At 44.6% G+C, this 17742-nt stretch overlaps 1 protein-coding gene across 3 annotated transcripts in view; it reads left to right on the top strand.

Moving 5' to 3' along the window:
• The first annotated feature begins 5381 nt into the window (after positions 1 to 5381).
• LOC128873684 (dopamine D2-like receptor) overlaps positions 5382 to 17742 on the top strand; it is a 140816-nt gene continuing 128455 nt past the window's right edge. For all 3 annotated transcript variants that reach the window (XM_054117415.1, XM_054117417.1, XM_054117416.1), the window contains exons 1-2: positions 5382 to 6664; positions 13384 to 14372. In XM_054117415.1, coding sequence (XP_053973390.1) covers positions 13692 to 14372 — 681 coding nt within the window. In that variant the 5' untranslated portion in view covers positions 5382 to 6664; positions 13384 to 13691. The remainder of the gene's footprint in view (positions 6665 to 13383; positions 14373 to 17742) is intronic.

The following is a 17742-nucleotide window of genomic DNA, read 5'->3' as shown; positions in this document are numbered from 1 at the left end:
GGAGTATTTTGGAATAGCAGGGATACCGATGCCGTTCGTGTCTCTTTATACGGCGAAATTCCCTAGGAATGCGGAGCAATCGCGCGCCGGGCACTTCGCAAGTAGGTACTTGCCGTTTTCCACGTACCAAAGAGTAAAACAGTAAAAAAGAGGAGGGACAGCTGGGCGACGCTGCTTCCACGTGACTTTTACCTTTAGTGCACAGGGAGATCGTGTAACATTTAACCTTTTGCACTTCAATGAGTACAGCAGAGTATGCCCTATGAATAAATTCGAGTTTTGTATTAATGAACGAATAGAAGGTTCGATTTCGAGCGTTTGTTACAAGCTCGTGGGCATGAAATGGGTCGCACACTTATTTTCTCGACTTGAACAGATAGGAGGGGTATTTCGAACGTAATGGAAAAGCTTGCAAGGAAAGTGTTTGTTCGGTATCATTTTATCAGACATTCCAGTATCACTTACGTTCCTTTTACACGAAAGTCCATATTCTTCCCTCTTGTCACAGCCAGAGAAGATAATTACGTAACCTGTTTTATTCGTGTCACCCTGTGCTGCTACGTCACATTTATTATTCGTTAGCACTTACTCACGAGCTGCTTAAATTATGAATCAGGAATTATCCAAATTTTTGTGGGAGACACGACGACCTTACGCTGTTCCTATGAATATTTATCGACGCTTTAGGGCTCACCCTAGACATGTGTTCTATGACCTAAATTATGTAAATTAATTATGATTGCTCCTCCATAAATAAAACGCGATTCTACTATCCTTAGGAGGATAGTTAGGAGCTAATCAAAAGCAGTTAGCAAATCGGAGAACGCTGTATTTCATCTATTCGCAATGACCGTACCGAATTTGCTAAGCCACTCGTGCGTCATAAATTAAAATTCATAATTGGCAAGCTCGCCGCGTCCTATAAGTGGCTAAATTTTGATTGAGGGTAGTTATTTATCCGATGAATATCTGAACGACGGTGCCGCTGTCTGGCGCACCATTGCGTGACGGTTCAAATATTTGCGTCGCCGAATGGTTCCGAACAATAATAGTTTATGCTTGAATTTCCAATCGTTCTTCAGTTATGGATATAATCAATCTACCAATTCGATGAAATGGATTCGTCGACACGATTCTATGGGAAGCCGACCTTAAAAATTGAGAAAAAAATCAAGAGTGCTCGCGCAGTGGAAAATGTTTCATGTGAAGACTTTTAACGAACAATTAATAACGCAATCGCTTGGGCCGCGAGTGATCCGTTTCGGTGCACCCGCAAATATCGCGTGTGTTTTTTCCCTGTTTCTCTTTGTTAGATCGTCGCGGCGGTGAATCGTTCCTAGCGGTCGAAGTCCATGAATATGCAGTCGCTGGCTCGAGCGACATTCACTCTTGAATTCGAGACGAATCTGCCGTCGAACGCGGCCACAGGTGTCTTTGTATAAATATCAACGAAACGATACAGCGCTCTCCGATTGAGTCCGCGGATGCTCTGTTCGCGAAATGCCAGGCGGGCTAAAAATTTTATTTAGAATTCAGAGTATACCTTGGTATCTGAATTGGACCACGTTGCTGAATAATTAGTATCCATCGAATTTTCTGTATTTGTGGATTTAACTGTCTGGACTGTAACGATAATATAAATATATTACATATAAACTTGAGCCAATTACGCTCTCGACCTAGGTCGTCTCTGTTATATCTCAGAGTAATTGTTACCTTGCGTAACAAGTACAGAACGATATCGCTAAGAACATTTCCAATTCGTTCCTCGAAGGTTCGAAACGAAGTTTCAATTCGTTCCTCGTTCTTCTGTAGTTTTGTTGCGCACGTCGAGCAGGAATTTCAAAACCGCGCTGGATCGGAATTCCCAGGAGATTCTCCAGCTGGGAACGAGAATCACGATGCCAGGTCTTATTGAAACGACCTCCAGATGCTCCCGTGTCGTCCTGACCTCCGACGACGTGTCTGGGAACGTCCGTCGTGATTTTTCGTCTTTACCGCATCGTAAGAAATAGAGGTGCGGTAAGGACGCGCTGTAAAACGATTTTAAGAGTCACCCCCCGTGGTATCTGTGACCTGGGAATCGTGGCTCGTAATTTGGCCACGGAGGAACCCGTTTACTCGTGACTTTCGCGAACGGATCTACTTCGCGGTCGTTCCAGCTCAGGGCAGCGGAGCGGGACGATTTTAATTAAGGAAACGATCGCGCTCGCGCGTTTTATCGGGTTTCGAAGGACTTACGCGTCTGCTGCGACCGTCTGCTGCAAACTCGTGTCCTCCACGATAGCGCGGCCTTAATTATTTTTCCGATACTTATGCAAAACGAGCGACGACGGGTCTCGCAATCAACGCGCAGACGAGAACGCACGCGCCGTTGGCTTCCCGTTTCGACGACCTACGCGGGGGCGTAATTGTTGCATTACTGCTAATTGTCAGCGCCGAATGGCTCGATGCTGGGCTTGGATAGGTTTGAAAATTTAACGCGGGACGCGAGTGATACGCGGTTGGAACTTCGTTACGAGTCGGAGCTCTTTCGCAGAGACGCGGAGAATGTTTTTTCGCGTAGATGTTAATCAACGCAGTCCAGGTGTTATAAATTTTAATAACGCTCCGACCCTCATCGCCGTCCATGAATTGTGTAATTACGAAATTGCCACAGTTCGCGCTTCGCGTTTTTCACAAGCACCTCCCTTCGCATGAAAGGGTAATGCGCTTTCATACAAGGCAATTAACTGTTACATAGGAATATGTGAAAGCCATGCTGGTGCAAGTCAAAGTTCTTTTGAATAGGAACAGGTTTTTTATCACAAGAGAAAGAATGACTCCGCTGTGACTTTCATGAACGAAGAGTGCATAATCTAACTCATAATACAGTAGACTTTCCAATGCCGAAACTTTACCATCAGGAAAATCAAAGCAAAAGTTTACTGCTGGAAATCGGCGAATTCCCGTGGGTCCCCTGTTTGCCTCCGGCGCGCAGCAACTGTGGCGACTCGTGCAACCTGTAAGATTCGCCGTCGCAGTCCCTTCGTAGAGCAGTAATTGTCTTCGTGTAAAATTTACGCTGATGGTGCTCGCGTGGACCACATTCGTACGTGTCTCGTAATTAACCAAGTAGCATCGAGCGATGGTGTTGTCACCCTTTGCTATTATCCTTCTGTTACTTTAAATTTATACAGCGACGATCACATTTCGATTGCTAAAATGTTTTACTCGATTTATTAAAAAGATTCATTGTTCGAAAATCACGTCGACGTTGCTTCAACAAGTAGAACGTGTCGAGTTAGTCGAATCTCCGAACGTGGAGTAATCTAGAAGCGACCGCCCCAATTCATTTGCATAGGTAATGCGAATATGCCACGGGATATCTACGATTTCGACGTTTGGTTGACAATCCGCACGTGTCACCGACAATTTCTCAATCTCCAGATCGCTACGGTAAATGGGAGCTGTTCCTGCAGGTAACTCGATACTCGAGAATTATTCAGTGATAGCATAGGGTGCATCCTAACCCACTTTAACGGTAAATTTGAGAGATAAAATTAATGTCAGATGTTCATATAACGTGTGATCTCTGTGTTAGAATCTTTTCGCGTTAAAAATTTCTGGAAATTGTCCTAATTTTGAGGACGTCAAGGGCAGCTACGCGTCTCGAGCACAGATTAAGCCGCTAGAAGTGACTCCACTAAACCGTCTGTATACAATTTAATAACGTAGCACATCCAGACGCTGAATATTCCGCTTCTCGATGGAAATGGATTAATCAAGCATCGCGTTCCGCGCGTATCGCACGCGTGGCAGTCGGCACGCGAAAAGAAAGCTTCTCGTGGAAAATTTACGACCACCTGCGTTTCCGTTGCCGCCGGTAACCCTGAATAAAGCAAAACTATTCCTTTCACGAAATGAAATTCTGCCTCGACGGAGCTGTTCCCTCTCGCGAGACACACATTTCTTCGTTTCAACTCGTTATTCCGTATCCCTCTGTAGCTTATGTGGCCCGTCGACCGCCCGAGCTAACAAGGGATTCGCTGTTTCCATGTCGCGAAGACGAGACACGTCCTCACCAACACTTGATTATCACTGGGTGAATTTTTGTCGAATGTATTAGGACATTCCTGGATGGACCACCCATTACTCGGAAGTCATTGTTTATTAATGCGTCCAGTGATGTGATTCTTACGATGGTCCACGATTGTTGATAACTGGCGAAACTATCCGAGATTTCAGCACTATAATTCACAGTGTATGAAATGTTTTCTTAGGTCAGTCAGGAGGTAGAAATCGTCTCGCTGCTGTGAAGCGCCGTTTGGGGACGCTGTGACAAACGGAAAATTGGAAACTATAAATTCCCAGTCTCCTCTCGGGCACGGATTCTACGATTCCGCAGAGGTACGTGTTAAAATACGTCGGTTATGAACGGTGGACGACGACGGCAAGGATTTCTGTCAAGCATTCTTTTTCTTCTATCCACCAACCAGAACGTTCTAATGACGCGAATGGCGGGTAAAGGCGTTTGCGTCGGAAACGCGATAGCGCTTCCAAAACTCTGATCGGGAATTGGTTAATTTCATGGTTGGATACTAATCAGTTTCATTTGATGTTCCGAACTATGGAACTAATCAATTAGCGTTGGACGCATGGTTGCACTCCCGTTAATTCTTGACTAGAGTTTCGGAGATGCAATCGACTTCCCAATATAGATGCTCCTTTAGCCATTGTTCGTTCAACGTTTGAACTGTATTCGAATTAAATACTGATTTTTAATGGTTGGCCCATATAACAATTAACGAAGACCGATAATTCATGCCACGATTTTTGTATTCTCGCTAGAAAATTATATTTCAATAACTATTATAGGGGCCTCCTCGTTATTAAAACTAAATAATTGAACGTATTCGCAAAGTTTGAAATTAATATATCCGATCGTATTCCCTTAGGCGCTACCATTCGCGGATTATTATTCCCGCGCCACAGCATTACTTTCCCACTGTCGATAGAGACTGGCGGTCGTAATTAAAATCGGTAACCGTCGCGACAAAGCTACCTGGCTCGGGTCCGTAACCTAACATCATTCCGAAACGGCTGATCGTGCAAATTTCAGAGTTCCCGCGTCGTAAAAGGAAAAGAGGTAGCGAGAAGAAACGGACGGTTCGCCCCAAGAAGGAAAGCAGAGTGGTAGCGGATGATGGAAGAGGAGGACGCAAGCCAGAGGAGAGTCGCGAATTAGGGGTTGGTGGCGAGGAGAGCAGTGTGCGCGCTGTGGGGTTGAACAGAGAGCCTCGGGTGCTTCCCCTTCGTTGCTCCTCCCTCCCGAGCGATCTCTCACGAACCCGCTTCGGGATTCGTGGCGGTGTAGAGACTCCAGCAGACAGCCAGTCGCTCGCCGTTCGTTCGACAACGTGGCTCGGAAGTACTGTGTCCCGTCGATCCAGATGAGTCGTCCAGGACGACGTGGATGACGACGTCGACGACAATGCCTCCACTCGTCCGATTTCGCGCAACGTGGTCCAACCTGATCGCCCAGGAACGCCGATAGAAGCGTGCCTCGATTGCGATCGATGATCGTCCCAGTGGAATCCACAGGTATCCCAGTGGTGTCCCCGTTCGTCGTGCTCCAACTTACGCCCGTCCATTCGAAGATGAAGCCTTTGCTTCCTATGTGAACTCTATCCACCGAGTCATTCGTTCGTTAACGCGTGTGAAACTGCTTCGAGTGCTTTTGTGCGAGGATCGATAAGGTTTCACGTCGAGATGGATCGAGACTGGCATGGATAGATGAATCACGATACAGAATAGTAAAAGGAAACGCGAGAGAGGCGTCGGTCCAAACGCAGGACTTTACGCGAGACAGAAAATAATGTCGATTGTTCTCGACTCCGTGGATCGAATGGATAGCACGACGGACGTTTGCGGATCCCTTTCGATCGAAGGATTCCTAGCATTCGGCGTCCTAGTGGTAAATTTCCTGCCAGGAGATTCGACATCGATCGAAGAATTGGTCGAAGGTCGACTGGTTCGGATTTAACTGGCATCTGATGAAAGTGTCCGGTGTCGTCTGCCTCGATCGTTTAATCGGTGGACCGGGGAGGTACCGAGGGATCCAGTTGAAAAGTCGGGGATCCCTTGATTCGAACGACTCAGTGGGAAACGTAATAAACCGTGACAGCACAATGCTGGCCGCTTTGGACTGAGCACAATGACAAGGGAGGTTTTTGATCTCGTTGCAAAATATTGAATCGATCTAGTACCGGTGAATGGCAGGGCTTAGGACGACTTCCGTGTATTCTATGGTTGGGTCACGGTGCCGGGGATCATCCCCCTGACACACACGCAGCCATACAGGGCGGAATCGAGATTGAAAGAGACAGAGACGCACACTCGATACGTCGATCTTGCGCAGAATATGAGGATGGCACGAGGAGAACTTGGCGACAAACGCGTGACACCATGAGGAAATTGTCGAGTGAATCCACGTCGATTCCGGATTACACTTTGACCTACTGGATTCTCAGGTGTCGACGAACTCGACGCCCTCACTGAAGCAAGCAGAACGGAACGATCCACAAGAACGTTTAGTGATCGTAATTTTGTGGCCAAACGGATCGTTCGGAATTCGAGGAAGAGGATCATGGGCGAACCTTTCAACGGAAATGAGTGGTCAAACGTATGTAACGTATGAACTCTTATGGGGGTAGATTAGAGCAAATTAATCGACTGGTTGCTCGTTGTAAACTGAATATGTAATAATAGAACTCACTTTCTGTGAGGTGGAATAATTGAATCGAAGACAAAATGAATAAACATCTATTTATATAAATGATTATTCATTAAAAATTGGTGTCTATTGTTTGTATTTTCCGATCCTAAATCACCGGATTGACCTCTTAGGCGTCGACTTCGTGTCCGCAAGGCTCGCTTGACCGAGAAATACCTCGCCGTGTCAAGGGTGTAGCCACGCGCGATTTGAATTGTTAAGCGGACCTTAATGGCTATTAATTAGAACGCACTTGGATAACGAAGAAAGGTAATTCGCATCGGGGCTCCTGGAAGACGGTCGAATTAGAGGGTGTGCAAATAAGGGGTGACAGAGAGAGGCAAAAAAGGGGCTGAACAAGAAATCCTTCCCTCGTTCTCGATTCATTTTTCGGAAGATTAATAACGCTTAATTGAGTTCGACCGTAATTATTTGCCAGTTCAAAGTAAAGTCATAAAACAAAAACAGTAAATGAAATTTTATTTGAAATACTAAGTGAAAAGTGGAAACATTTCCAAGCTCGTTGGGTGTGTTTATTCGGGCAGTTATTTACTCAGCTTCTATTCGTTCAACGTGAAATTTAATTTCACTTCATAATCCAGGTTGCAATGTCTCAAATAAATAATTTGCATCTAGATCGGAATTTTTCTCTCATGGTCAAATAGTTCTTCTTTCTTTATAACAGTAATTAAATAAATGATTTAATGGGTTCCTGATATAAGAGTGTAATATATACAGCAATGTGCATTGAAAAATTATATCTTTCGAATTAAAAAAAAAAAGCAAGTAATTACGGTACAATCCAATATTATCGACATTCCTTTTAAGATACGTAACGTCGAGCGAGCAAAGTGGAATTAATGTCTCCGCAGTAATAATTTGTTAGAAGCAATTTCGTGGCCGATTATATCGGACAACGCGACGTATTTCCAAATGATTAGTTGTCGCATTTCTGCGATACAGCTCCGAGAATTACGGAGGCATCGAGAGGGTTAAACCCGTAACAATGAACCGGAAGGTGTTACGCGGTTCTCCCATAATTTCCGTCGTGTCAACACTACTCGTAGCACGATTAGGGAGATAAGGCTGGATTGCATGCGTAAAATGCCAGATATTCGTAATCTCGTAGGTCAAGAACCGTTTAATTAGCGCTTTCGGCATTCTCGCGGGGTCCAGGATAAACTGCAAGAATAATGACCGTCGAATTTCGTGCTGTCGGCCTTATTACGACCCATTCCATTGCCGGGCATAATGCGTGCTTCCACTACTTAACGCGATGAAGCTATCGTTTCATCGGAATAACTGCTTTTGAACGTTCTATGCTCGCGTTATGATCGGAATACAGATCTCCAGCTGTATTAACATGAATGGTTCACGTGTCTGTTGTTCGAATAATAGAATAAAGTCATCGTCGGTTACTCAAGCATGTATTTTGATATGGTCTTTGAACATGCGAGTTGCTTGCATAATAAAATTGATTAAACGTTATCGACCATCGAGTCAACCTCTTGTAATTTATGAAAGTTCATCCTCTAGTAGCCATGTTATATTAATATCGTAAAACGGAACTTAAGATTACAAGGAACTTTCAAAGTACCCCGATAAAAGGTAAACGGAAACTTATTGTACTTTTGGTGGGAGCGATCAAGTGTTCGCTCCACTGGGAACTTTTAAAGGTTTAACCAAGACGTTGGATCGGTAACCACCACACTTTGAGGGTAAGCGATGGATTCAGTCGACAGAACGTAAGTGGTATGCAAAAAGTACTTGTCCTGTTTTCGCTAAATTTAATGCAGCGTATGTTACCTGTTGCACTCGCTGTCGTTGCGTTCCTCCCAGTGTCTTAGGAAAGAAATTTATTGCGCTCCTTCTCCATGCTTGCTTAATCGCGATACTGCGCTATAGAGATAGATCAATTCAGCGTTGTATGGAGTATTTTTAGACAGTTTAATCAAGTTGAGAACTTCACCGCTTACGAAATTTTGTCTCTTCCAAATTACGTTAGGAATTAATTGGAAGAACGACACACAGTAATTGCAAAGCGTTTAGTGTCGTATAACATTGGATAGCTGTCGCTGTCACGGTAACGTCCATTGTTGCAAGTCGACACACGATTCATCACGATAGGTGTCATAAATCGTTCGTCTGTAGCTCCTATTAGAATCCATTCACCCTTCGTCGCTCTTCCATGGCAAACGATACCCCAGCGTAAACAAGCGCTCAATCTCGTCCACTCTGTTCCGAGCACTCGTCGCTCACACTCGATCATACGCTTCGCAACTTGCAGATACCCCGTCTGTAATTCTAATCAATCGTTCGACGGGGCTTTGCAACGTGCCTTCGCGGAATACACGACAAATTGGAATTTCAAATTTGAATTTCATCGACTGGAAAAGATCGAAACCGTGTTAAAAACATGCAGTTTGATAGTTGCAAAGGATTCCTAATATTCGATTATCCTATATCACTGACGAAACTTTGGAACATTGGTTTTGGCTGCCTTTGTCAAATTTCATCCTTGCTTATGGAATACTGTTCCATTGTACATCGGAACATCTTCGTCTGTGCCGTTGGAATAATTACAGCTGCTTCGAGTCAAGCTAGAGGAGACAGAAACATTTCTGTTTCGACGGAATTTCTTGGTAATTGAACGTAATTAATTATACCATTATTTCGCTGATTAATCTTAGTCGAGTCTGACAGGACTCGGAACTATCCTTTTCAAGGTGATGCATCGACTCTTGCGCCACCCCGTTACATAGGTAGAGCTGCGAGAACGATAAATCTTAGGAGCCACGATTTCATTTCTTGCTAGACAGAAACCGCCCCGTTGAGCAAAATGAATTGCATATTGTTTCCGTGGATTACCTTTTACGCGATTCCGCGTGTATTTCCACTTTTACATCGGAGATATGCGCGCTGGATTCCAGAGAGCGTCTCGTGGAAGTTATCCGCATACGGGCTGGATGAAAACTCCCGCGTGTTATTCGTAGATCACGTCGAAGAATAGATTTCTCGTGTATTTGCGAACAATCCTGGCTGGAACATCTGGTGCTTCCTTTTGGTCGAGGAAATTTGGCGCGATGCTCGATATTCGCGGACGTCTGTTCGCTTGAATTACGCGATCCTTCGAGATTATCTTTTATTCCGGCACGGGAAAGCTCTTGGTACACTCCTGGGCAAAATTATGGCGTGTTCATCCTCGGCAGAATAGATCTGCGATAGGTAAAATAATTTTATTATTGCAATTACCGACGACTGGACGTTCATAAATTAATCGATGGGGATTTCAGAAGCCCTTGGAAAATGTTCAGTCCATCGCGTTGAGAAATAATTACCATTGCCGTGGAATGGGAGATTCTAATTCGGCCCAGAGAACGAATCGAAGGTGGACGTTTAAACTGACGTGACTGGTGAAAAATGTACACTGCGTTAGCCTAGACGTGCGATACCCCGTCGAAAAAAGGCGACGTTAGATCCGCGTCCTTCAGATTTACATGCGACCGAGAAATAATGTATGTAATTGTACAGAGAGCGTAAAGAAAGACAGAAAAATGGAAGGCGGACACGTCAATGCCGACATCGAGAATGAAATTTCAACGGTACATTCTTTACCGAGGATTGCAACGTTACTTTGCATATTTAAATATTCAGTTATCAAGTTACTCTCTTGTCCGGGACGCACAAAAGGACGCCAGTCGAGGGAAGTGTTTATCATTCCGATGCAATTAATTATAAACTACGCGACACTCTTTTCGCGATCGTACTCCGTGGGGATTCGATAAAACTATATCACGATAAAACTAAATTCATGGACCAGTGATATTTTAATTCGCGAAGACATAATACATAATTAACTTATAAAGATAAGCAAGCAATGCTTCGAGTATTCCAACCATGGTCCTTCGAATTCGGAAGCTGCGCCGCCGCGCCGTACAGTTACGTTTGTGATCCTTGACAAATCCTCTTCGGTCTCGCGTTTTTGCTTGTCGAAAATCCAGGGGAAACAGAACGTGCTCTGACATTTGGAAATATCCTGACTGAAATAAAATATAAAATTTCGCATCGCGGAACTTGTTTTAACCGACGTCGTTCGTCCGCTGACATTTAACTAGGACCGACGCCAACGCTCGGAGTGGCAGCATTTTTCGCGATAAAACTTTCCTACCGAAAATTGAAAGCACGAAGGCAACGGCAAGCGTGTTTGTTCGAAGAATGATACGCGCTGATAGACGAGACGACATAGAATTAATCGAAACGAACACATCTGGATACATCCATGGAGGAGATCTCAGTCGATGAAAATGATTCTTTAAATTTTATTTGTATTTACTTAAAATTTGTATGTGAAAATAGTCAAAGAGCCACGGAACTATACATCATTTATGGGCTAAAATTTTCATCAGAACTTTAGACTGGAATAAAAGACTTGGCTTTAAAAGGTGTGTTTCTTTTTATATGCGAAACGTGATCAGGGTCTTAAAACGTATTTCTTCATGAAAAGAATGTTCGCGAAGTTCCTGTTGATTACACAACTTTCTTACCTTGTAGGTTGCAAAGTACAAAGAAAATAGCAAAGGAAGGAAATAATCGTGCACAGTAGTGCAACGTCTCTCTCCCTGTCCGACGGTCTTTCGCTTCTCTTGCGTAGTTTCAAGTAAATATCGCGTCCGTTACGTTGTCGCGAATCGAGCGTCGTTCATTATCTCGTAATGCGTCTCATGCTTCCCGAGTCGGGGCGCAATGTGACTGGAGACTTAAGCTATTTATCAGCGACTTCCATCCTTTTTCATTAAAATATCTTATATCCTTATATTCACGGCGCTACTATGTCAAGGTACTCAGGAGTTTAAAAGTGGCGTACTTGTGACCCTCGTTTTACCTCGTTCTCCCAGCGCTTTCCACTGCCATTACTCTCGCGCGTACAGGGTGAGCCAGCCAACACGCTCGCCTCGAATAACTCGTAAATTATACGTTGTAACAAAAATTGTTGTGTACGAAAGATGCATTATTTCCGTTGCCACCGGGCTATCAACTCAGGTTATAATTTCTTTTGTGCTAATTTAAATAGACGCGTGCCGTTTGCATTTGCCCTTTCGGGCTGAATTAAAGTACTCGCCCCGTGCATTTATCATTCGATACGCAGGGCCATTACCATCTTCCATTTGTCATTTTTCTTTTTACTCGTTTCTTGATACATCGATTCAGGAGGGTGCATGCAACGCGAGGTACTTAGATCGCGTATAAGTCTTGGCCCTGATTACTTCTTCCTGTATGAGCGGTACAAGCCAACAATTCGTGTCGTTGCATAATTTAGAAGTTGTTGAAGGTGAGCCTGTTGGCTGACACGCCCCGTATATCCCAGGAAATTCCAAAACATCAGAAATTTACAGTTCCAAAGATAGCGACTCGCGATACAGTTTACTGGGCTCGCTAAGTGTATGTAGAACAGGAGAATCGGTAGGAATGAAGGGTTCCGGGGGATAAGGAGATGATTTCTGTTCTTAAGAGGGTCTCTCAGAGTCCCCGGGGTGATGCTCCGTTGAAGCCGTCTCGAGATACTTCCTACCTCCCTCTTTCCTGCTGTGTCTGTGCCGGAAGGCCACGAGAAACACTGTAATGTCTGTCCATCTGTCAATCCCACGCCCCCCAGCGTGCGTGTCTTCGATCCTTTTACCTCCCCGTGAGGAGAGACCGCTCCTCCGCAAATGTTAAGCCGAACCAGTCGCTGTAAAGGAGCCGTGAGTTTTCTTTTAATTCTGAGATTGCGCAGCGACATTCGTTTCCAGCGAATGAACGCTATCGTGATTCATGGATCTCTCCGTTTTAGCAGGAAGAAGAATAGACCTGCCCGTTGAGGCCGGTACAATTCGATCCTAACGCTGTGGATAAATAAAAACTTATCTCGGAATATAGAAGCGCGTAAATTACATTGGGGTGCGAAAGTTCTCCGACAATTATTCATTTTTTTTATTCTTTTTCCCTCTCTGAATTAAACAAGATTTTTTCCCATAAAAGAACAAGTACGTCCCTTCTTCCTCGCTTGACAATTGCTTCGAGAAACATACCGTGCCTTCCCGTGTTACATAATTCGTGGCTCCAAGCGAAGTTCCCAAAGTGCCGTCCCGAACAATTGAACAAGTACACGGAAAACTCGTTTCCGAAGCAGATTCCTCTGTCGCCCGAGCAGGGTTTCCTTCTTTGCCGCCGTACTGGCCACGTGCTATGTAGGTTAATATTTAACCCACCATTCGGATCCAAGGCACTCCATCCAGCTCGTTACAGGGCGCCGCTCACGATCCGTAAAACCATTTAATTAGACTCTTTCAAGCTGAGTTCCACCTGAACCCTTTGTCGATCGCGGGAATAAAATTATAATACGAGGGGATAATCGAATCGCGATTTCAATATAATGGTAAAGACGGGGAATATAAGATGTAATGCTTGGTAGATCTGTTGAAGATAAATCGAATTAGAGATTTAGAGACGACTCGAGTGATACGATTTCGACGACTGTCTCCTTGTAGCGAAACGCCTGTTTCGGCAGCCGATTGGGTCTTTATTTAACAACGGGCACCGTCCTCGAGGAGGGCCAGTCGCACTGACCTCGGATCTTTTTCCCATTACAGAGATTCTCAGCAGGGGATTTCAATGATACGCGTCTGAGCTAGGGGCAGGCGTTCTGCGCGATCGGCGAAAGGGCCAGCCAGGACGCAGCACCTCGTTTCTTGCGTACACGGAGGATCAAGGGACCTTATCGCGCGCGGAACAGCGCACCAGAGGCAGCGAGGCCGAGAGGAAAAACGCTCGGACGCAGGTATCTGGATAACGGCCATGAGAATGCCAGAGAAAATCGAGGGAACGGATTTCCAGCCAGGACGTCTGAAGATCTCGTAATTGGCCAGCAGTCGTCCAGGAACGGATTCGAGAACGGTCGATGATCGAAATGGAGACCAGGACGAACGAGTCCCTGTCTCTGGTCGGATCCATCGTGAGGAACCTGTCGCTGAACCAGACGCGACACCCGGACCAATTGTTCTCCGTGGCTGCCACCGTACGAGATGACGAGAGCATTCTCTCGAGAAACGACGTTGAAGCGTCGTCCAGAGGCGTCGAGACGGGCTGGTTCAACGACTCCAACACTGGTTCGACGTTCTCCGATTCTTGGTTCGGCGTGTCGTCGTCGCCATTCTCGTCGTCGTCACCCAGCTCCGACAATTACACCGGTATATCCGACCTGTTCGTGTTCGAAGACCTGAACGATTACATTAATCAGCTGAACGCTTTCGTTAATTTGAGCTACGCTGGCGTGGCAACCGATTTGAACTTGAACGGAACCGTGAACTGCACGTCCTCGATAGTCTCGGGTACAGCAGCAGATGTGGTTAGAGCAGCAAAGTGCGAAGGTGACGTTGACGAGAAACCGGACCCTAACAGCTGGTGGGCTCTGATCCTCGTGATCGTGCCTTGCTTGACTCTGTTCGGCAACGTGCTGGTCATCCTCGCCGTGGTTCGAGAGAGGGCCTTGCAAACCGTCACCAACTACTTCATCGTCAGCCTGGCTGTCGCCGATCTGCTGGTCGCCGTGCTCGTCATGCCGTTTGCCGTCTACGTTCTGGTGAGTCCGATCTAAGAGAATTGAAACGTATCTAGATAAAATAGTTAAATAATAGCTCGTGCCGTGACCATGCCTTCGGCTCTATTTTCAATGTACATGAACGATGTACATTCGTTTCAGATTCATTAAATCTTTCTCTTTTTCACTGGGTCTCTATGGAAAGGGGAAGAGATCCCTTATTCAATTCTATTGTCATTCATAGTGTCTTCGTCATCTCTCAGTCTTTTTCGCAACGTCAATGGAGAATAATTCATTACTTAATTCCTATGAATAAATTCGTGCTCTGTTTCGTTCGCACCCAATGCTTTCTAACTCTGAAAGGGTAGAAAATTATACTATTCGTGCGGCGAAGAAGCTTGTATGGCTCAATTAGCAGCGCGTGGGTGAATGCGTAATAAATAGCATTTTTGCTCACACTTCTTTTATACCGCTAATATTATTCTTCATTGCGTTTTTGAAACGAAGGTTAATTTTTTAATTTTCTCTCGACAAAAACCAACCCTTTTACTCCTCATTTATTCTCCCGTGTCCCTCCTAAATTCAATTCAACTCCAAACTGTCTCCTTATCCCTCTTTCTATTCGTTTAAAATTGTTGAGTGCAATCGCGTTCCATTATCACTACGTTGTTATCGAAGAAATCTACACGTCTCCTCAAGTTACGCGTCCAATCTACAGCGACTGCTCAAGGTTCTCCCGTTTTCTATTAATTTTTGAAGAGTCTTCGGTATCTTCCACGGCGTCAAGCGCGTGCAAGCGTATTTCATTTAGCGTTTAACCAGAGAATTTTACGGGTCGGCGTTGCACGAAGGGTTCCGCAGTTAATTACGAGTCCTTTGTCCCGATAAAAAGCATAGTTGTCGGCCGTTATCTTGGTGCGGTTAATCAAAACTGTTTCCAGATACAAACTTCTTTGAAATTCGCGGCCGAACTTCCCGCTGCAATTAAAAGCCAGCATTACTTCCTGGCTCGCGCCGTCGTAGATTTACTTTCAGCGCGCAGTGGCAAAAGTTTAGTGGCTTGATTATGGTTAAATCAAAAGCACTTCGTATTTATTAACTTAGAAGGAAAGTACTCCCTTCATCTGCGAATTAAAAAATACAGTTAGGATTTTAATAAAAGCTCTGGCTGCTCTGCATCGATTTATTTTAAATCGGAGCAACTCTTCGAGGTTCTCCCGAATCCTGTGACCCACTTCAGCTCGCAACGCTCCCATCGAGTTACAGCTCGACTGTCAAATGAACGAAGCGGGCAATTCTTTTTTACGGTGCCCCTGGTATTTATTTAGTTCTCGTTTCATTCGCGTTCGGGAATAAATTTCAATCTTACCAGGAGCAATGCAATTCCCTGATGGATTTAGTCCGCTTCATTACGGAATAATTCCGTTCGTTTGCGCGTTTTCTTTTTTTTTTTTTTACGAACTCGTTTGTTTCTTACTAATTTATGTGCGCGCGTGGCCCTTCCCTTGGACATCAAGCAGGAAATTTCATTTTTTGCGAGGTACTGCATCGACCTCTCGAAATTTGCGTAGCGTTAACAAATCTCAAAATCTTATACATCCAGGGCGGCATTTACTTTGCCTCGTTGCGGAAGGAATTTTCCTTAATGCACTTTTTGCCGCTGCAATATTGTATTAACGATAATATCGTACCTATCACGCGATAAGCGTCGAAGGCGTTACAATGATATACAAGATGCTTGACGTTGCAAAAAGGTTCCAAAGGTTCTCTAGTCTTGTTACGTTCGAAAAGACGAATAGAATCTTCCATCAGAATCGGTAGCGACGCCTTGAAATTTTCTTATTAATTTATGTTGATCTGCTTCGACAAGGTGAACGAACAGCTTCCCTGGGAAAGCTTGAGTTTCCAGAAAATCGAGAGCAATTTTCTAACAGAGTGGAACTTTGGGAAAGGTCGAGGTGAGCGCGCGATGCAAAACTTTTCCCATGAAGAAGAATAATAATTCTATGATTGCGAGGCGGTAGGGAGATATGTTGTTGGGTGAAGGAGGAAAGATTCGGATTGAAGGGTCGTAAAAGCGTCGCAAACGTCGAATTTCTGGGCACCGAGTCATTCGTATTCTATCCGTATCGCCCATTTTTATGAGAACTTTTATCCGAGCCACTCGAAATCACGGCACGACGAAAACTCCGCATTCAAGGCGCGATTTATTCGCGCGACCGATTTATTACGGAATTGCGCGCGGGAACTCGACCAACACGTCGATGAAACAGCTGAATTCGCTTCTTCGTTGCACCCTATTGAATATCTCGTCCATGAATTATTAGGTCAATCGCACTTTCACCCAGCTCGACGCGTACAATGAAACTCTACGTTAAACTTCGACCGATAGTTCGTCCGTTCGTGTTTGGTAAGATCGATTTCGATTGATAATTGTATACAAATAATAATACAAGGATTAAATGTCAAAGAATTCACTTTCTCCTGCGTGTTGTTAATCGCCGAATCGTTCTTAGGTGTGAAAAGTATCCTCGTGAGAAATAATGAGCCACGTGGACGCTAAACGAGGCCTCCAACGCTGAATGCACGCATTGTTAAAAATCTGACGCGCCTCTTTTTCCCTGTTCAATCCTTGACCGTCACGCAACTCCCCGTATCATCGCGTACCAACCGTCACGTAACAGAGATATCATTTTACGTGTCACGGGGACTTACCCTGCACAACCATAGCTGGTTATCGTTTCCCAGCCACGGCTCACGTGCACGTCGAAACACAAATATTGCGCACGTACCGTTACCCTTCCTTCGTACTAATTAACCTTTCATTGGAACAACGGTCGAGTGTAATTTATGGGAAGTGGTATAATTTATTCCACGCGACTGATACGAAATGTAACGACCGTTAAATACACGGCCTTTGCGATATGCAAGAGGCGCTCTAATATTGGCTGTGCGATTTGTCGGGAAAAGAGGGAAAGTAAATGTTATCGCAACCGAAATTAGGCAGTTAGGAAACAGTTATAATTGGAAACGTTCTCTGAAGGATTCGAAGCACGTAATTCGGATTGAGCTCGCAACTCAGGAATGCTACATTTTGTTATTGAATTAATCCCGGGGAACACCGGTGCCTAAACTTTTTGCAAAGCACCTCTCCGTAAAAAAAAAAAGCAAACGTTCCGACCATGAGAAAAGTAAACGAAACTTTTTCTTCGTGTGTATTTTAATTAAATTACAACAGGTTTTCGAATGAGACCTTTTGTGAACTACCGAGTATGGAGATAAGGAATATGAAAAAAATTTACATAATAAAAGGATAAAGAACATTATGAAATTTTTGTTCGGATTAAACGGACTGGAAAAATAGCAGAGTTCTCGAGTCGATTATAAGTAGAAACGAGAAAAGTAAGACCAA

Source organism: Hylaeus volcanicus, chromosome 3 (genome assembly GCF_026283585.1).
Source record: "Hylaeus volcanicus isolate JK05 chromosome 3, UHH_iyHylVolc1.0_haploid, whole genome shotgun sequence".
Classification (NCBI taxonomy): domain Eukaryota; kingdom Metazoa; phylum Arthropoda; class Insecta; order Hymenoptera; family Colletidae; genus Hylaeus; species Hylaeus volcanicus.
The sequence above is the reverse complement of the archived record's forward strand: the minus strand, read 5'-3'. Positions and strand labels throughout refer to the sequence as shown.